The 22,370-nt window shown below is 37.9% G+C and overlaps 1 protein-coding gene across 3 annotated transcripts in view; it reads right to left on the bottom strand.

Annotated features, from left to right (window-relative positions):
• STK39 (serine/threonine kinase 39) overlaps positions 1-22,370 on the bottom strand; it is an 81,429-nt gene that overhangs the window by 53,330 nt on the left and 5,729 nt on the right. For 2 of the 3 annotated variants that reach the window (XM_057371723.1, XM_057371724.1), the window contains exons 2-5: positions 9,908-10,020; positions 4,836-4,944; positions 3,320-3,461; positions 1,107-1,162 (exon numbers count right to left, since the gene is read on the bottom strand). In XM_057371723.1, the coding sequence (XP_057227706.1) occupies positions 1,107-1,162; positions 3,320-3,461; positions 4,836-4,944; positions 9,908-10,020 (420 nt within the window). Of the gene's footprint in view, positions 1-1,106; positions 1,163-3,319; positions 3,462-4,835; positions 4,945-8,981; positions 9,103-9,907; positions 10,021-22,370 lie in introns of those variants that run through there. The other variant, XM_057371725.1, reaches the window with a different exon arrangement.

Raw genomic sequence — 22,370 nt, 5'->3', positions numbered from 1 at the left:
CAACCATAGCTCAGTGTTCTTTTAACCCACTACTACATCAGTGAAAGCTGTATGGGAGAGAGAGGGGTCTAAGTGGAAGAGAGCAGGTTCCCATTGTATGCAGAAATACTGTCAGTTTTGAAGTGCTATTTGGAGCTACATGAAGAGTAATTTCAACTGTACTATTTACAGTTCAGTTATRTTGAAATATAGACTTCAATTTATTTCCTATTGCTTTCCTATTGTTACCTGATTTTAAAGTTGGGAAAAAAACAAACCTCCAGTAATTACAGAAAAATGTAGTTTTATCATTATTTGACACTGGTATATGAAAGCCCTTGAAATACATGTTAACATGGTACTTTGAAAGCATCATTAATATACAAAATATAACTTCTGTCTATAGCCATTTTTATTACTGAGGGCTACTAAACACACAGATTCCAATGCTCAGTCACCCACTATAAATTGTGGAAGGCCTGGCAGTGTGCTGGGGGAAGGGGCAGATATCACCACCTGCTCCTTCTGTTTTCCAGATAATCTGATACCAGCTTGAGACATGGGATATGAGCCTTGCTCTTATGAGACCAAATAATTTGATTCTTACAGACTATAGCTCAAGAAGCACATCAATGCACTCAGAGGATGTTTTAAACTGTATCYAACAGATATCACTGCAAGACAAATGACAGATATGCCAAAAGCAATTCTCAGTGAGATACATCTCATACATCTCAGTGACTAGTTAACTTATAACCAAGCTCCTTATGCAGGGCAGTACATAAAAATTATTACAGTTACTTGCAGAAATAAATGAAATTAACAGAAATATCCGTTTCTACCATTTGCAAGCTGTTTAAGGAGCATGGGTGAATCAAACATTAGGAGRACATTAGAAACTTTCCTTATACATCTGTTGGGACACTGAGAAATACTGAATAATTTCTGAGTTACACATCATTAACCAAGAATCCTGAAATCTGTAACTGGGTAACTTGTGCCTACAGCACCCCAAAAGGAATAGTTAAAAGCCAGCAGGAAAACTTTTGCCCTTGATACCAGGTGGCCTTGATCCGGCTGCAATTACCTTTTTCTTTTATTTATCTATTCTCCACCACCACCATTACCTGCTATTTGTACAGAGCCATCCTCACCCAGAAGAATGTTGCCAGCCTTCAAATCTCTAGAATGTACAAACAGGAGTTAGCATGAAAATGCATACTGCACATTTTATGCAAGGAAATAAATATTGCATAGTGACTAGTTTCACAAGATAGCATTTTCAAATTTAAACCAGAAAAAGGAAGCTGAAATATAAAATGTAACTGAATAACACTAAAACAAAGTGCAGAACTCAAACTCTCATGAATTTYCACGTATAAAAAGACCAGAATACAGCTTTAGCATAAAATGAGCAAAATTCAGAGACAGATTTTAAGAAGATAAATATTTAGGTCCAAAGTCCATTTTCCACATTTTATAAATATATTCTCTCAAACTGAAAGCTTTYAGAGCTGTAAACTGAGAATTAATGCTTTTTCACATCTAACTGCAACAATAATAAAAACTAAATGTTGAAAAAAAATTCTCCTCTTCAGTCTCTTCAGAGAAGAGACCGATCTTCAACGAAGGTAAACATACTGTACGTTTCTATCCAATTAAGCTATTAAATTTCAGGAATAGCAGCCATATTTTGCTATAGGGTACAATGATGAAAAGTTACTTGGCACTGAATGAGTTAAAAATTTAGTATGTGCTTAAGAGTCAATAATATCCATTTAACAATCTATTCACATATAATGTTAAGAAGAAAACTTCATGGTTGATTTAATTTGTTGTTGGTTTGTTTTTTTTTTTAATAGAAACACACACCCCATTCTTAATGCACAGTTTAAATCTGTCATACAGAATCTATCATTACAATTAAGACTTTGGAAAACTAATCTTTCCAAGTTTTATTGAATTCACATTACTACTGAAAGGTAGTAGGCCCTGTTTCCTCATATATGTCTCTATACATCCATATATAACATAYAAAAAAGAACGTATTGAAACAACAGAACAAAATCCCTGAATAATTTTGAGGACATCTCCAACAAATGCCACCCTACACAGATTCTTCCCTCAATTATACCACRGCATTCACCAATAATGTACATGGGGAAAAGAGGGCACAGTGTTTCAACTTCAACAGGGCTTCTGCACAGTTTAAAAAAAGGAGAAATCTCAGATGTATCATATAGATCTCTCTTTTTATCTTGAGGTCCTTTAAGAATAGACAAGGGCAATTAAAAAATCCAACCTCAAAGAGCACTGTTATCCTTAAAAGCTCATGAATGTGCCCTTCACAACAATATCAGCTTAACAGAATACTTTCAATTAAGGTCTGAGGCAGATCTTTAGCATTCCAGACCAGAAGTCAAGATAACTGTTCTTTATTTCTCCCTTTATCTCAACTTTCTCTCTGCAAAAGGAGCTAACAGCTCTAGATTTACATCAGCAACAGTTCATTTAGAAGATGAGGCATAAGAACTATACATAAGGAACAATTACTGTATATTATATCTGTATAATATCTGTGTTATATCTGTACCACCTCCATTCTCAGAGTCCTGTCTGCAGCAAATCTGGGTTTTGGGTAAAAAAATTCCCTTATAGTAGGCTAATGCTTGAAACAGAGAACCTACTGCAGGCACCTTCCTTGAAAGACAAATTCGCCTCAATGTGCAGAGCACCCCAAAGGATCTGCACGATTTACATGGAGGAAGTCAGTGGAGAGATTATATACAGAARAGGGCAATTACTACATGCTCAGACACTAAGATTCAGTTCCACAGTACCAATCTCAGCTTCACATRTGGTCAAAGAAGAAGCTCTGTAGAGTGGTAATAGATACTTATTGATTACCTGAAAAAAAAAAATACTTTCACATTTTTACAGGAGTCCCCAGGCATCCAATATTACAGGCATCCCATTACAGGTTTAATGGACAACAGAATAACCAAGTCACAAAACATATCCCATGAACTAGCATCAGATTAGGAAACTGGTGCACCAGCAGGCACAGGAGTACAGACCACAGTTCTGAAATCCTTATCATAGCACAGACTATCCAAACTAGRAGAGAGAGACAGGATAAAGACCCAGGCAATAACTATTAGTGACAACTACAACCAACATTACAGCATGTGCCCCAGCACAATCACTTGATAATTACCGATCACATTTATGGTATGTGAAAGAGGCAACACAATTTGCTTAGCTAAGTCACTGCGGCTGACCAGAATCAACAAGTTACAGTCAGTTTTGAAAATGCTTTTCATTACGTGTATGCTCCTACCTGTGAATTTGCCCATTCCTGTGTAGATAGTCTAAGCCCTCCAAAACTTCTTTAAGAATTGTTGCTATTATTGGTTCTTCAAGCACACCATTTTTATGCTCTCCTCTGTTGACAATATACTTTATTATATCAAGCATGGAACCTATATCGCAGATCCAGGAAACAAAAAAAAAAACAAAACCAAAAACAAAAAAAAAAAAACCAACAAAACATATACAAAGCATTAGCATATCAGATTCTTTAGAAAGCTGTATTTCTTCATTCTTTCTATGCGACTGCAATTTAAATCTTAGCAAGTATATTTACGTATTTCATGTAACTAGCTCCTAGAATAAAGCTCCCCTCTAACCCATTCAAACAAGATACAGAGCACAGCTTTTTGTCAAAAATGCTGTAACACTTACTGATCCATTAGAAAGATCTGCTAACAGCCTGCTTATTGCAAACACTTAGTAAAAATTCAGGAGCACCCCATATTTAAACAAATATGTACTGCAAAGGTTTTGGTGTATTATCCAGTTTGGATTATGTTCATGTGTTCATGATGTAAACGCGCAGCTGCAAGATTGGAAGGAGATATTCTCTGCAAACAAACAATAACAACATTCCCAGTGACACATAGTCTGATATTGWACTTCAGTTACTATACATTTCAAGGCACTTAATGTATAATAAAACATTTTGTTTTTATCCAAGCATTATTCAACAGCTCACAGTAAATTCCTGTCATGAATCACTGGTTTCTCTCATGCTCTGTGCTTGCTTTTGACTGAACTGACCAACTGAACCAAATGCGACACTGCAAAAATTATGAGCACTTCCCATCCTTGTTTTCCAGCATCATGGGAAAGTAGCCTGCTGCCATCAAGATTAATCTTGAACAACATTGTGTAACAACCAGGACCACCATATCTTAAAATTTGGAGTCCCTCTTTTCTAAACTACAAGCACATTAAATTCAGCCCCTTTTTTCCTCTTCCAGAACTAAATAAGAATTTTATACCRTTAAGCACCATCATCAAAAAATGAAATGATTGGTTAGTTTRMGCAACAAAAAGGATTCAACATGTGYAATACCTGGCCTAGGATGAATCTTGCTTGAATAAGGAATGAGTAGTACTCATTATGAAATCAGAAATACATGTATTTTTATAAAAATAGAGGGGATTCCAGAGGAACTCAATAAAAGAGCACACTGATAGAATTTACTTCAGTCACATCAGTTTTCCTTACACAGSCTTAGCAGAGAGTTTGATAGATTGATTCAGAATGAAAATAAATTCTGTTTATGTAACTACTGTATTTGAGTAATTCTTAGCCTGTCCTATGAATACAGATATACAAACCTTTTAAGCTTGCACATTCCTGCTTAACATGCCKACATCTCAAGGTTCATCCTATGCAGCGTCTACCCTCTTCTCATTATTTGGTTTARATCAATGAACTCAAAGAAGGTACATTAGGAAAAAAATCCTACAATTGCCTAGCAGCTGAACAAGTAAAACCAGTAACTTACCCCCACTCAATAGCTTCATAACCAGCCAAAGCTCATCCTTCACCACAAAAGATGTGTAATAGGTCACCACATTAGGGTGATTGCACTGACTCATTGCTTGAATTTCTTTCTGTAGGAAATACAAAGCCCAACATAACACAGCCAGCTATCAGTTTTGTTAATATAATGTTTAATTTCCAAAGTGAAATACTACAACAAAACAAAAGTCTGTACAGAGTACACATCAAAGCATTAAAACACTAAATACCTGCATGCAAGAAAAAAACATCATTGCTAAGAACATGAAGGAGGTTTGGCCAGGAGATACAGGCATAACTACATCACTTTTCTTCTGAGAACAGCAAAGAAATTACTGTTAAAGTCTCAAATTCACAGTAAGTAATTARGAACGAGCAGTCCTCAAGAGCTGAAGGTGTGGATACAGGCTGGACAACAAAATGCAAGGAAAGATCAAAATCTACTGCATTGTCTGTTCAAAAGGGATATGAAGAGTAGAATGGAAACRGGCAGGAAAGGAGGAAGGAAGCCATCAGACAAAGGACACAGCACCACTGGCTCAGTTACTGTGGGATGGACAGGTGGACACCAGAGCCACGCTGTCAAACAGAAATGGARAAAAAGCAATATTACAGACCAAAAGTCATAGGAAACAATTGACTAGAGGAGCACACAGTCACCAACAGATGCACAACATGGCACTACCAAGTAACACCATCTATGACACGCCACAGCTGTACACATTAAGAATGACTGCCTTGTATCTGTAAATTCAAGCAGAGTTCTATTCACTATTTCACATAATTGTTCTGTAACACCTTTCCAGCCGTTCTCATTCTTCTGCCAATCATTTACATAGGAGCATGAGGCCTCCTCTGTACCAGAGGGTTTGGCCTCTCACCAACTTAAGCTCCCACAACTCTATTTCTCTCTCTCCACCTCTGGCCACAGAGCCCTGCTCCATCCCTGTGCTAGAGGACATGCTCCTGGAGGGTGAGAGAGTCCACAAGCCAATCCAGCTAAAAAAAACCTCTTTTTCCTCTCCTCCCTCCCTGAAAAGCAACTGCTTTGAGGTGGACTGTGTTTGACTYAAAGCACTTGTCAAGTTAGGCACTATGCAGGTCTCACTCTAAGTTGATTAAAGCTTCCACAAATGCCATTTTCAATTTTCAACTTCATGTAACCAATTGTTTGAAAGCGTTTTTTTGGTTTTTGCAATGCACTCCAAATAACAGCTGGTTTCTAATAAAAAGTTAATTATTTGTATTAAAGACTGGGATTTAATGTCTCATGATGCTTGTTGGTGACTGTTAAAGTCAGGCTGTAGTTCAACACACACTGCAGCATATTCTGTTGTCCGAAGTCCTCCTCCTTAGACAACTTCTGAACCCTGAACCACAGAAGGAAGAATGCCTGGATAATGAGTCAATGAGCCTGAATAATAAGAGCAATTTGCAAGATAGCTCCCCCTCATCCCCCAGAAGACAGGAGGTAGAAAACGACAGGCATGTGGAGTGCATTTCCCTCTCCCAGAAGAATGTCATCCTAACCACAAGTGAAATTACTGCCTCAGGTTCTTAATTCAGCTACTCGTTCCAAATCTTAACTGTAMCTCTCCCACTCCAGGTTACTATTTCATTTCTTACACTGTTTTATTATTTTCCTATGSTGGTAATATAACAGTGATTCCAAAAGTCCACCTGACATCACTAGGCAAAAATGCATCTCGTCTATTTTTCTCASACATTAATAATGCAGAAATGTAACTAATTGACTGAGATAAGCTTCACTATCTTTAACTGAAAAGTGCTTTGAATATTTTACCTCCCTGCATCAACTCGTGGGCAACAACTGAGCTACCACAGTGACCATGGCCAAAGGTACCTTTTGTCTCAGCTTTCATGACTTTTTTTTTCAGAGAGTCTTTGCAAAACAAAAATAAACAAAGAAAAAACACCTCATGAAAGATAAGGGCTGATATTTTAGTCAGGAAAGAATTAATTTCAGACTTGCAGTTCTAGGAAGCTTCTATCACACACAGAATGGTAAGCCTCCACAGACTACAGTTATTTGGCTGTGGCCCATGATTCGCACAGATGAGAGAGTGAAGCATTCAYTTAAAACACACTGCCAGGGAAACAGCCTGCAGTGAACATCCAGGAGAACACGCTGGAGCTTCCTCACATTCATGTCACCTTAGACATTCAGCAGCAGCAAAGAAGTAAGAGCAATTTCAGTCTGTCCCTCATCCCTCTCTTCTCCCTGCCTCACACCACACAGGTTTGCGCTGCACCAGGCAATACGCCCAGGTTAAAAGCTAACCTCTTTCAGCCAGGTTATTTCTGATCCAGTTTCACCCAGCAGCTGCATAAAAATGTCTTTCAGCCTAAGGGCAAGTGGGTGACACAGTTAATAAGCAACTGTGAGACAGCTCCTTTCCGTGCTCTGCGGCAGCAGCCGGGCCAGTCCCAGCTCCCAGGCARGTGCCACCGCTGGCTGGGGACTTCCCCAGGGCCAGGGGGACAGCCGGGAACGGCCCCGAACGGGCCAGGGGCTCCTCCACACATCCTGCCTCTAAAGGGCAATCCAGAGCACGAACCAACAGCCTACAAAATCTATTCAAACCACCATTCTACAGAACATTCTTTAGTGTGTAGCCTTGAGGTTTTGATGTTTTAAAAAACGGGAGGTAAAGCAATGGGGAAGATAACCAGGCAGGACAGCACTAAGGACAGGACAGGACCTTTTCCTTGGCTCAGGGGCTTAAGTTACACTTAGCTTACAATAGTGAGAACACAGGACATTGCAGGAAACAGAGTATCGAATTTCAGGAGTTTGGCAGTTTGTGTAACCTCAGTAATATTTAAACTCCCTCCTACACTGCCTTTCTATTTTAATTGACACTGGCCCAAATACTAAGTCTGCTTACATGGGCACCAGGCTTGATGCATTTCCACTCCTCTGAAGGCAACACAGCTGAGAATTTTTGAAGGGTGCCTGTGCCCAGCATTCATAAGCACCCAGCACCAGCATTTTAAAAAACAGTGTGTTCAGAGAGTTTTAGAACATCCCTGAGCCGATAAAAACTGTTTCATCAGAAAAACAAGTGATTAAATAATGATTAGACTAAAAATTTTTAGACTCRAAATCTGCCAAAAATGCAAGAACATTCTAAATACCATCAACTGCAATTCAAAGGTTAGTACAGATGTAACAGGAATTTTGAAGGTCAATGAAGCCTTTTTTAAAAAAAAAATGCTCTATTTTTTATACAAAATTTTAAAGTTTCTCTACTAGAACTGAATCATAAGTATACTGACCCTCACAGAAAAAGTCAATATTGTATGTGTAGGCATGCACATAGGTGCATGCACTTCTTTAACTCTCCTAACCAGGAACCAGAATTCAACCTAACAAGAAAACCAGAATTCATGTTCCAATCAAAACAGATAAACAAAAAAAATAAACAAAAAATCTGAGCACAGAAAAGCAGAAATTGACTAACATTAAAAAATAAAAAAAAAAGATGGTATGGACAGCTGTCTTCATACAAAAAAGAAAGCAATATAGGACCAAAAATTCAAGACCTACTGCCTCATTTGACAGACAGTGGAGACATGTCAACAATAAAGACACTCAAGTACTTGGCAAGGTAACTTCATACAAGCTGTTAACTAACTACAATCATTTCTCTAGAYCATATTAATTTCTCTTGCAGATTTTGGCAGTTTAGTCTGGTTTTGCTTATTTGCTTGTAACATTTTAATTCTTAATTCCCTCTATTAGTTCAAATTCAAACAAAAAGGATCAAATTTTGACAATTTCATGTCACAACTATTAGTATTTATCTTYTTATAGAAATGTTCTTGGTGGACTGTATCTGTTAATACATCATGCACAGCATCTCACCTTGGGCTGTTCTCTTTTTAAACACAGTTCAGAATTTATCTTTTGTTTTCTCAGTTGACAGAATTCTTACTACCTCAGAAGTAACTTCCACTACCACAATCCTCGTTAAWAGCACAACAATGTCACATACAAGCTGTCACATAAACTGAAGGTGAATGCCATCAATCACCAGGGGAAGAGCATTTTGGGTCCTCCACTGTAAAAAAGCCATTTTATCTGAAGAAACTGGATGGACCATACCCTCTGTATCAAATTCAAGATATCTTTTGAACTGGCAATTCCCTGCTGAGGAGATCATTTCCTTCAGAGGCAGGAATTTCTGCATTAGAAAAAGCCCACAGTCTCTAGGCAGTAGTATAACCTGTGGAACAGAAGAGAGTGTTCTCACTTTTAGAATGGTTTTGTGTCCTTCAAATCTTGTTATGCTGCCTATATATAAACACGCATTAGTCTTATAAGCACCTAACTAGGAACATTAGAAAGCAATAGGTTTTGGGTTTCAATGGTTCTTTGTGGCTTTGCCTAGATTGCCATGACCAAAGGAAAACTCCTGCAATTCCTTTACAAATGGCTTCTTACAGGTCCCTTTCTTCTCTGATCAGTGGCCCAAACAAATAACATTCTTCAAACATTCTTGTAATGGCCTATCAGATAAATGTGTGTTATTCGTTCTAACAAGAGTTTCCTTGTGYAGATGGCAGTGTAGCCATTCCTCCTTTTCTCTATAAAAATTATCATTACAAAATGATCCAACATTGTTTGGTGCTTTAGACATTTTAAGGAGACCWACTAAATTTTACCTTCATGTTTTTAATCTGTGTTTAACCAAAGGAAAATGTATCTTTCCCCCATATTAAAAAATTAGACAACCAGACAGTAATCTCTTAAARATCAAGTTTCCAGAAGACAAGAGTTTAGGGTCTTCCCACGGTTACCCCAAGTTGATTATCCCAAGATTCAAGTTTGCACATTTCATTTTTGTGACATTAGAAAAGATACATTAGAAAATTTTATCTTTAGGGAATGGTGTAAGTCTTTGAGATTATTTTCRTATTCTTCTCTCACATCCTGCATCAAATTCTACCCTCACTCTTGGACCAAGCAAAAAACCAAGTCAAAATACAAGGTAAGTCTCCATGTAACATACTGCCCCCTGATTTACTTACAAGTAATTCATCCATACTGGTTTGGCATTTTTCTAAGTTGATCCTCTTTATTGCTACACGTTCTTGCCTGGGTTTGCACAGTGCTGCCTGGACAACTGCTGTAGCACCGCTACCTGGAAAAGGGCAGAAAAGGAACAGTCTTAACATAACAGGAGTCTAAAGCACTGACTGGCATAAGAAGCCCAYACTGACAAAGAATTTCAAATCTACTGTTTAACCTTTTTCAGTGCTTTCCCCAGAGGCATATCTTTCCACTAGCAAGACACCTTTCACATTTCCCAGATGGAAAAGAAAAGCCTCAAAGCTTCTTTTCCATACCCTACAAAAAAAGTCCAAAGTCAACAACTTAAAATGATGAGCTCATTTATTCAGACATAACCACAACCTCAATGCATTTCACAGTTTGGGAACCCCTGCACTTCTSTCTTTCGATACATCTGTTTTAATCAAGAACATGACCTGCACAGTTGATACAATTAAAAGTGTTACATGGACGGGTGGGTGTTGTGCTTTATCAAATGTTATTTCTTTCTGTTCTTTCTGGTCAGTCTCTGTTTAAGCACATTTTTTGCTCCCCTATGCAATGAACACAAAATTATCCGTAAATTGTACATGCCAAATCCTCTACAGTTGCACCAGTGCTCCTGCTCATTCATCATGATTAGAGTAACATCCTACAAAGACCAGACCGATTCTTGTGAAGAGCACAGGAGGCACAAGTGTCRCACCAACAAAATGCAGGTCACAGAATGGCTCAGCAGAGAAAGTCACTCATGCTTACTTTGCATCCAAATCACATCTGCTCACACAACTATGCTGATATCAGAGCCCAGAGGAATTGAACAAATTTGGGCAAAGGAATAGAATAATTTTCTCTAGTACACCTTATTTATGAACAACAGTAAAAGGTATTGTTGCTTCTTTCATCAGCACCCACTGGCATCACCCCAGTCAGTATTGCCTTATTAAATTAATCAAATTATTACAATATTCAGAAGGAGTTTCGCTCAAGCTGCACATCTTGCTGCCACATTAAATCCAGTGTGCTTCCTCAAATAACTACATTGTGCTCATCCATGCAGAAATCTAAAAGCCCCCAACAAGCTTCTACCTATAATTCTAAATATTTTAATAGATATTAGGGATTTCTGGTAAGTCATTTGAGCAACATGTTATATTGGCCTGCTTATAAACTATGTTCTATTTATTTGGCATGCCCTAGATGAATACAAATTGTGAACAAAAAGCCTTTTGTTGTCAAGCTCTACAAACGTGGTTTCAGTTACCAGCCGACTTAAGAACAATTGAGAGCTTTTCCCTCTGCACATCTGAAAACAGCACCAACAGTACCTCATGACTGAAAGTTATTGTACATGTTTTAATTGCTATTTGCTTAGCTACTTTTATGTATTGTTGGTTCACATGATGTTTTCACTCAAATCACAAAGCTTTTTGACTGTGTTTGAATTTCATGTCAAAATTCTGAACTCATCTTTCTTTAAAAAAAAGTCTCTTTAAAAAAAAAAAAAAAAAAACAAAAACCTCTCAACAGGACTAACTAGTCATGTTTCTGCAGGATGTGGTCACAGACAAATATTGACATGTCCTGTTCTTTCTGCTTACAGAACAAAGCATTTAAAAATTCCAGTAATGTAGGTAATAAAAGAATTAAGAGGTTTCAAAAATTAAATAAGACATCCCATGGAAGAAACCACCAAGTCAGCACAATCCAGCTAAGGTAAGACTCATCTACATCACTTTAATGAATTCCTCATTCAGTAGACATTGAAACACAAATCCTCTCATTACTTTGACTATACAACTGTAGGTTGTATAGAATACAGCCAATATACCTAGTTTCTTCTTTCTCCTGCTTTCTTAATACTCTACACAACACACTAGTTTGAGAGTAAAGTCAATTTGTGCAACCTTCACTCTTGGTTGGACCTACATACATATAAAACCTGTGTGGAAAAGCAATTTCACTTACACTGCAGTAGGAGCCAGATACTCAGTAGCTATATGCCTCCTTCCTCTTCAAAGATGCTCTCTCCTTCTCTGGCTCACAAGGTGAACAGCCAGGGACAGCTGCAAAACCTGCAGCTTTCACATCTGGTCAGAAGACTCCTTTTGTCTCATCTACCAAGCAAGTGGAAGTGTGAAGTGTTCCAGAGGAGCAGCTATTAGAAACCAGACTACCCAGATAAACTGTTTAATTGAGAGGTAACAGACTACTGAAACAAYGCACTGTCATACAGTGAAACCAAATTGTCACAGATAACCATTTAGCACAACAAATTAGGATGACAGAAAATGATTGCGTAGAACAGATTACAGTCAACCATTCCTTGTCAGAAGGCAGGGCTTCTTCAGATACATTGAGCCTTATGAGTCTTCCAATACCCTCAAAGCAGAGAGTACGACCTACACTATAACCAAAGCACGGACTGGTTTAACATCCAGTCTCTGTTTAGGAAACTGATACAGTATAATGAAAGCTCAGGCTGGATAAAGCATGAAGCCTTTACATCCAGCTGTGTCCTGCAGAAGAACAAAACAAAAGGTTTACCCATGGTCAGACTAAAAAAAAAAAAAAAAAAAAAAACAAAAAAAAAACCAAAAAAAACAAAAACAAACCAGCTTTGTGAGAACAATGGTGGTTTTCCACTACTGGAAAAGTCATTCTGCTACAGACAAGTTTTCTTTGCTAATTTCAAAAGTCAGCAGTGAAATAATGTAATTTCAAACCACATCAAGATGCCTACTACTCCATGCCTACTACTCCCATTTCACAACAGACAACAGGTCAGAGTTTCATCTTGTCTGGGTGTTTTTGCTGCCATCCTCTCYAGTGTAAGCATGCCCTTACAGCCAACCTGTCCCTTCATGCTTCAGACCATACACTCCCTACCATCCCATCCTCAGTGCAACATAGCCTTTAGAATTGATTTTAACTATCTGGGTTCCCACAAGAGAAACCTTCTCAAGAGCTACTACATATGGCCACACTTCACCTCTTCTGAAAGGATRTAACCTAAATGCAGTTCACTGCATTCCACTCCATACATACTTCACAGACAGCATACAAAAACTCTACAAATACTCATCTGGGATTTAAGCTTACATGAACAACTTCTTTCAAGCTGTTCTAACCCTGACATAAAGGTATTTTTTTCTCTCTCCTTTTTTTTTTAAACCATTAATTTAACCCTTGAAGAACCTGTCTCCACTTGGCAAATAGAAGGATATTTGAACTACTGCAATCAACAAGGGACATCAACACTTTAGTTTTAACTACTCTCCACTAGTCAAGTCTCAAATAGATAGATGGTGAGGTGAGACGATTGGGCYATATCACTTGCACATTGCACATGCCCATATCCTTCATACAAGGATATGACACTTCATTTATTCTATTATTTATAAAGGTCTGATACGTACCACTTCTCACAGTACAGCAACTGTATTTGAAATAGAAAATTCAATATAATTAAAATATTKCAATTTTCTTCTTTTCCTTAAAGAAATGTCAGTAACCATGGTCATTAGACCATAATGATTTAGCAAGTCTTTTTTTTTAGTGGCTTAGTTTTAGGTTCTGCAGTATTTCAGCACAAACCTCCTTTAAAGATTTCTACACTTTAGGTCACGCTAACAAAAGAGACCTTCCACAATACCACAGTGATTCTACTTTCTGAAGAGGAGGATGAAACTTGTTGATAATGGTAAGTTTTCCTGTTGACCAGATATCTGAAGGRTGTGACAGCAGTTGCAATTGGAGAATACTAAATACTTTATCCCAGAATCTACAAAGTCCTACATACCAACCTATATCATCTGCATTTTTACACACTTCTTCTGCTCCCCCAACATGCAGAAGCCTTCTATTAAATGTAGCTGATTAGTGGACAGAAATTTTAAACCAGTCTCCAATCCAAGACTAAATTGTAACTAGCGGTGTAAAAAGCCAGTAGTAAACATAATAAAATCTATGAAAATTGATGAARCAGCTAAGGAAGTATGTCTTTTGAATTTCCCACAACATCCTATTTCAGAAGTGTCCCCTAGGAAATTCTTAAAAGTAACTCATATACAGTGCAACTGCAGGATTCCTTTTGCATAGAGCAGAATGCATTTGCACAGAAAAACTGTGAGGGCACAAATCTAGATTATGTTTCTACTCGTCAATARAAGTGAAGTGTTTTTTATGTGACATACAAAGCACCTGTGTTTATATACAAGCTTGGAAAGCTATGTTGTAYATGCTGTACATTGCATGCAATATTGTGCAGCATATTTTCAGCATTACTAAATCTGTTATGAACCGATCAGCCCCTCAAAATTTTCCACAGCAGCACTGGGCCAAACAAGCCTCTTCAGTTTCCAAAGAATAAATTCTGTTGGTGGCAAAGCAATACTTCTGGTCAACAAACAGAGAACAAAGAATGTTTAATTCCTTTCAGTTTCTAGCTTTCACCCCACAATACCCTAGACAACTTTCAATATCACTCACTTTCTTTCTTATTACTTCCACTGATTGAAAATAAGTTATAAATCAGCTGAGTAAAGCTCATCAACACCACCATACTGAACTCTACATCTTTCTGAAACTYAGCTTCTTCATAGAAAATGAGTCATTATTTCCCTTTACATCTTCGCATGATGAATACTTGAGTTCTTAGGAATGMTAATCATGTAAATACAATTTGCTAACAATTTTTGCCCACTTTGTTTTCTTAATTCATGTTGGGATAAAATCTCTCTCCTTTTAGCTCACTAGGATACTACTTTGCTTATCTTAGCAATTATGACATAATTTACTTAAAATACACTAAGAGTTACATCAAATATTTGCCCACACATAGAATTGCTACTTCTGCATTTTCAACATTCAACAATTAATCTCTTTAATTTCTCATTGAATTTGTTTTACAGTCAGACATTTGAAAATCTCACTATTATGGCTATAGAACCACTGGGTTACTCAACTGTTGTAGTTACCTTTTTGTGGGAAATTAGCTTACACAAAGTCTGAGATCCATCTCATCCCATACTACTTTTTAAAATCTCATTGCATAAACAATCCAGACAAGCCTCTCCAAATATGCTACAGAGATATCCCGGGGATTGCAGTGAGGTCACAGAAAAAAAACCTAAATATCAATGTCTAAATGATTATGCATAAAAGAAAATCTCCAAGAAAATTTCTATACAAGCATTAAGACAGCCTGTGCTAMGGTCTTAGATACAGCAAACTTAAGCAGATATATTCATCACACAAAAAGAAAAAGGCAGAGGGATTCACAATCAGCAAAAAACCCCCACATACACAGAAAACAGGCATAGGAGGGAATGACCTAGATTTTTGAGCTATTATCTTTATTTTCTCACCAAAACAGTAAAAGAATTAGTTGTAACAGATGTTTTGACTAGATAAATTACAGAAAATATTTTGAGGTTTGCTATGCAGAACTATGTTATAGCTCCYTGTCAAATCTGCAGAACAGAATAAAATTCTTCTGCCAAAAGCCATTAGAATAGAACTACTCTCCTGAACACAGAGAGTTCTAGCATCAGAGTACAGCAAATAACTGTCAATCAGAAACTAATTATTCAGGAAATAATTTGAAACTGTACAAGAAAGTAGAGAAACTCTACCAATGATCTGGAAAATACAAGTGTTACCTCGTGCATCAGAAAGCCCAGACACACTACACCGCAGAGTCTCTTCTGAAACATGTCTCAGTTATCACCACCAGCCATGGTTAAAAGAATKTAAGCACATAAGCACAGCTGGAAAGAGACTAAGAAAGAAATAGAGACTATGCAGACCACCTCCTTCTACCTCACAGCTGCCCTCCCTCTGGTCCCTCCCCAGCTCTCCTAACAGAGACTGGCAAGTCCTGATGTTAAACACCAGTCTGAGATACTTCCTTTGTCATAAAGGCTTTATCTAGTACAACTCAAATTAATAAAGTAAAATAAATGAACCACCAACAATAAAGCTGCTATGTTTGTTAAGAATATGGGRGAAACAATAAAATAGAGCTTGCTCAAGATGACACTTTCTGTTGAAGTTCAGTAGAAGTAAAGCCATGCTCACTGCTACAGAAATACATCCTTCTACCTCATACAGTCATGTCACATCTTGCACTGTCTTGCCTGTGGAGCTAAAGTAGCAAGACATTCAGTGTGCCAGCTCCCTTACCAGTTTTCCTATCCACTACACTGAATGTAATGTACTGAATTTAATTTCAAAACTGGGAAAATTTTATCCCTACCAATCACAAAAGTAAGATACAGCATATAACAAAAATACATTCCTGCCTTTTTTAAAGAAGGTACCTACAACAAAATTCACATCTTTTGGGTAAGTTGAGGATTAACTTTTAGAGGTGCATCAGAGACAGAGAGCAACCACAATGCTCTCCTTTTGCCTGTCTTCGAACACAAACTGCACGTACTCCAGTCACACATTGCTACTTTATACTGAAAGATGCAGACTTGGTGCAAAGAAAAGTGTAGTGATACCAAAATCCAGGCAACTTCATGCTAATCTATGTATGTCATCACAAAAATTGACTTTTAACTACGTACTTGAGTGTTCTTATGAGCTAGTCACAGAGCTCACAGGGAGCCTGGACACTTACAGATCTGGTATTGGGAGCATCATCCGATTCRTAAGTAATCCACATCATGAAAATGTCAGCATCACAGCTGGCGAGGAAAACCTAAACAAAAGCAGTCCACTTTCAATAGGTGTTCTTTTCTCCCCGATTTGTCCTTTAAAATAGATGAGCCATCTAAATAAAGTTGAAAGGGAATTGTCCAGGGAAGCCCTCTATTATAAACATTACTCAAGAATAAATTCCTTTTGCTCTGCTCCACATCTCAAATATCTTCATAAGCATAAGTAGCCTGTAAGTATAACTTACAGGTGGAAAATACTTACATTAAAAAAAATCCACAATCACCACTATTTCAGACTTTTAAGTTCTCAGAAGCGGAATTTGCCTTGTGGAAATGTCAGGATAAGACTGGTGTGACCAGCAGGCCCCACACCTTGTAATGTAGGCACCTTGCAATGCCACTTTATACAGCAAGTGGGTATTCTCTGTGACTGAACAGGTCACATATTCACTCCTTTTCCCCTCACTCTTGGGCCCTGAAGGACCTATGAACCAAACAGATTTCTTCTTTCTCTTCCTGCCAGCTTCAAGATTCCTAGGCATCAGGGCAATTATTCCCTTCCTTACTGGCACTGATTCTATTTGTAGAAATCCTGTGCCATTCTAATAATAATTTCTGCGTTATAGTAAATATAACATCTTGTTAAGAAAACAAAGCTTGAATTGTAACTACRTTTTAGTACCACCATCATTATGCCAAGGATCCCTGAAAGAACCTGTCTGCTGCCTTAGTGGTAACCTTGATCATCAGATTCTTGGGAGAAAATAGATCTTGTTCCCTTGTGCAGAGTTTGCTTCTCCTGCACRGCAAAATTACTCTGCTTACATATGCTAAAAAAAGAAGGGTATGGGGGAACAACCAACACGCAGAGACAACCTAATAAATTCAGCTGAACCTGAACCAAATGAGTGCATTAGCTAAAAACATCTAGTTCTGACACCAAAAATGTTGAATCTCTGGTAAAATATGCTACTTAAAACATACAATATATTAATGTGCATCAAATGTGAAATGCAAATAAAGTACCCCTGCTCCAGTTCRCAGAACTTACACTTTCCTCACAAGTTCCTTCACTATCATGTTCCCAAAGTTGTGATTATGAAGTAATATAAAATATAGCATTTTAAGAGCTTAATGGACTGAAGGGTATGAAACTGAATTGAGCAGTGAAAAGTCAAGTTCTATACCTGGAATAACATTACCTTCCATATGAGCTGCCATATTAAGAAGAAAGAAAGTGAAACGTGTTATGTGTAAGGGCAAAATAAACTATGATCTGTTTTTAATTATTATTAAAATAATAATTTTACTACAATTTACAAAAGTTGAGATCAGGAATTGGGAATTCAATGCCATCAAGAAATAGCATGCATCATGTCATACAGCAAAGAGGTTGTTTAGCTATACTCACCTAATGAACACCTAAAATAAAGGTAACTTGTGAATTCGCCAAAATTATGGACTAGAAAATGCATGTGCCATTTGAACAATGAGAAACATTACATGAAACAGTTCACTGTTTGAAGATGTTTAAAGCAACGCTTTTCTTTGGGCATAATGAGAAATAACTAAGCTGTTAACTAGCTCAAAATACAGAGGAGGGGGAAAAGGCACATGAAGGCTTTTCCAGTTGTGCTAAAACTGGAGAAATTATGGAAAAAACCTTTTTTAAGAAAAAAGTTGTTTTGTTGAAAAGGAATTCCCTCACCCTTCAAATTTGTTAGGGAAGAAGACACAAAAACTAGCAGCTGAAGACCTTGCAGCARGCCCTTTCACCCGCACTGCCACTGCTCTGGTGGCACAGCGGTGCTGCACAGCACCCGCCCCGCTGGGACACYGCGGGCAGGGGCAGCTCCTGATGTACACACCATGTGGTACGGAGAAATGTACTCCACATCAATCTAGCCAACAAATCCATATCCATTCAGCATTTTCCTAATAAAAAGCATGAAAAAGAGTGGAGCATATGACTTGATTTAAGAATTTATCGATTTTATCTGCTATGTTATTATCCAATCATCCTCACACAAAAAGAAACACAGATCGTGATAATTTCATTCTCCCTGTTGTTTCACCATCAATACAGAAACTATTCAATATGCACACAAGTCTTCACATCTGGAAGGCTAAACCCACACTGAAAATGTCCCTGTTTAACTGAGACCCTGGTATCTGGTATTCACTGTGGGACCAAAACCCAGGGTACCAACGGAACTCCACAGAACTCCCCTACACAAARAGGGCAAATTGAAGGTTTGCTATGCTGAACCAGATCTCCTGCCTAGAAAAAAGCTGTTAAAAAATAATTACTATTTATTTCTGAAGTAGCACTATAAACAATATCTGGTGTTGATTTAGTCAGCATATTTTATTGTTTCTCATTTAGTTTGAAAGTAAACACTTGCAACAATTCTAATACCATGAATACAGTATTTTCCAAGTCTTCCGGATGTCACCACATAGTGCATCATTCTCTTCCGAGAATGAAGAAGAGCAATCTACCAAAACAAAGGCATTATTGCTACTGCAGTGTCATAAAGATCTCTAATTAATACAGCAGTGTTGAGCTACAAATCATCTTCAGCTAGTTCACACCAACAAAATGTGCCTCCTAGAATCTGAGTCTACTGTGACCACAGTAGAAAATTTACCCATTTCTCATATATTGCTTCTCATGAAACGAAGGAAGAGTTGAAGCAATATAAATACTATTGTATCATTAAATTTTCATTAGGTGATTCTAATCTAATTCTAATGAAGTTCCTATTATTAGTCTGAAGTGGCTCAGAGTCTGGAAGCACAAAACACTAACAGGAATAAATTATAAGCTTAAATTCAGTCCCTGTACTAAAATGTCTTCAAAGCAAAGAAGTGAGAAGGAAAAAGCAACTTTATAATTGAACAGCTATGCTTCTGAWTCCGAGTGTGCTGCATCTCAGAACTCTAAAGCAATAGCTCAAGCTTCTGATCTTGTTCATATTAGTCCTACAAGATAGAAACCATGATCAACAAATACTCACATGCAGGTACATTTGGGACACAGACATTCAACATAGATCTTGACCTTCAAGACTTTAAGGACACAGTTCTTCTGAAAGCATGATTAAGAACACAAAAAAAAGCCTCAAATTTTCAGTCTGATTCTAATTTCTCTCAGTGCATAAGCACAGCTCAACTTAAAAGCTATGTAACATAATCATTATGTCAGCCTTACAGGACATTCTCAAGTTTTGTCTATGTTTAACTTACAATCAGAATACTTCAGAGGCATTTAGACATCCACAGGAATAATTAGGCTAATAAAATTATTCAGGAATTGTTATTTGTAAAGGCAGCAGATTAATGGAGACACCTTATTTTTCATAGTGAAGTTCCACTGAACTGTTGAGTAAAGCCATACACCTACTGAAATACCATGGGGCACAGGACTGAAAATATTATCTCTRCTAATGCCACAAACTTATTGCTTCAGCTAACAAATGGAGAACACTGCTCAAACATTTCACTGAGCTTCTCTTGTAAGCAAGCTGCAGGACTGTCACTAACAGCAAACGTGGAAAAACGTACCTGGGAATTGYTCAGAGGAACACTTTAAAACCCACTGTCTTCATCAGCAATCTCAGCATCTCACCACCACCATATAAATTTTCTACACAACAGTCACCAGTCAGCTGAGGCCTGCATAAATGCCAAGAAGCATGTACACTTCTCCATGAAGATTAAGCTGCATCCTCTTGACTACTATTCCCCAAGTATCTCTCTCCTGAAAGGTAACCAACTCTCGGAGTAACTCTGACTTGACAGCAGTTTCAGGAAAAATCCAATGCCTCCAGCACTATACATTATTGATTGCTTGTTTGTCCCAGTATACTCCCCTTTTTTTTTTTTTTTTTTTTTTTTTCATTAATACATTTTCTGCCTCAGAGCAGGGTTGGGGATTTTTCCCCCACCTTTTCAGTCTAGCACTCCTAATCTCCCAGGCAACCCTTAAATACCAAAGCACGATCTCCATCCAGAAGCACTGGGCAGGAGGAAGCTGCATCACCACCACACAACCCTCGGGCTGGCAAGGGAGGACAGGAGTCAAAACCCATCCAAGAAGGCAAGAGACAAGCATTCAGCACTGCTTGTTTCAGTTACAGAGTTGATCCCACAGCTACACAGAACTTAGAACAGTGTCTAAGTTCTAGAGTCTTATAAAGACTAATAGATATATGTGTATATATAGAGYGAGACCTTTTCCTTCTTAGAAGGAAAAAGTAAAGTTTTAGAGAAAATACTTTTCTCCAGAATTTTATACCATACTGGCATTGCTTCGTTCTGCTACTGCTGGATGACAATGTTCTTAAACCCACAAGCTTCAACCATGCAACCCCTGTGCATACCTGAGGACTTTCAAACTTAGCCAGAAACAGTGAAATCTAGTAGAGATGTCAGGATTCCATCCTACTGGAAAGGTTGTGCTACAAAAGGCAGAAATAAGGAAAAAAATCCACTCTCTCAGTACAGCTCATTTTTATTTATATAGGGTAAGAAGTATCAACATACATTAAGTATGCTTTTTTGGGGATGGGGAAACTCGCTTTTAATTTTGAGTGCCAGAAAATGTCCTAGTGACATCTTTGTTTTTCAAGTTCTGCAAGCATAGTGCTCCTCTGCAACCTCTGCTCAGCAGTATCCCAGTAACTTCAGCAAACCCAGGAAGCTAACAAGAGTAGCTAAGTTAATTTGATTTTTAAGGCCCATTCTTGAAACAAGAATTACTAGAAGAAAAGAAAACAGCTTCTTACCAACTGCTGCCTTACAGATCCAAATTATTTTGGAAGGTGAAATGGTGGAAGAGAAAAAGAGAACCAAGGGAGGCACACAAAAATGAAATATGACCTAGACAAGTAGCCACGATATGAGCCACCCACATCTCCTTTGCATGGAGAGCTCACTGTTTTTTCTCCTCAAGCCAATCAGAACAGATGTGGTTTTGTTTCCACTTAACAAAGAGAAGCTCCATTTGACAAACAGATTCTGGAAAAAAAACAACTGGTCTTGGACCTAGGAGAAAGTGATTCTTCAGCGAAAGAAAAAAAGTAAACCTGTTCTTTCAGAACAGCATCTGACCAAATCTAAAACAAACTCTCCCAGGTCTGAACTTGATCTCTACCATCAAAGCACAGTGCTGGTTACAAGAAGTGGTTCCACCCCAAAGTTGCAAAGCCTTGCTATGGTAACAGTTAGCAAGATGCAAAATCATGCAATGTCTCCAAATTTCCACACGCTTGCCAGCAGAGTGCCTCTTACTCCAGCACCCAAACAACTTCTGTGGAGCCAGAACTTTCCAGGTACCAGAGGTACTGGGCCTTACCTGTCGGAAGAACTTGGATGGAAGGGAAAGAGAAAGCACAGGGAGCAGAAAGCCAACCAAAAGGGAAGCAGGCAGATTACAAGAGCAAGAAAACATTCTCTATGAATTATCATAGCACCAACCAACAGCCTGATGTGTTGATACAAGTTCCTTTGCCCTTCCAGGTAACAATGCAATTTTAAAATAAGGTTTATATGCTGGATACTTGCAATCAGGAGAAACCTAAAGGAAGCTCTTTTTTAAAAAACAATTTACAATTAACCTCTTAACCTTTTTCCTGACAAGTCTGAATTCMAATTGCATGAGTTTCTTTTGGGTTGGTTTTGGTTTTTTTTTTCAGATTCACTAGATTATATAACAAAGATTGACCATTGAGTCACTTGAAGTCTGACCTCTTTGGAGCAATGAAAGCTA

Source organism: Malurus melanocephalus, unplaced genomic scaffold (assembly GCF_030028575.1).
Source record: "Malurus melanocephalus ecotype Western Australia unplaced genomic scaffold, MMel_1.1 scaffold_155, whole genome shotgun sequence".
NCBI lineage: Eukaryota > Metazoa > Chordata > Aves > Passeriformes > Maluridae > Malurus > Malurus melanocephalus.
The sequence above is the reverse complement of the archived record's forward strand: the minus strand, read 5'-3'. Positions and strand labels throughout refer to the sequence as shown.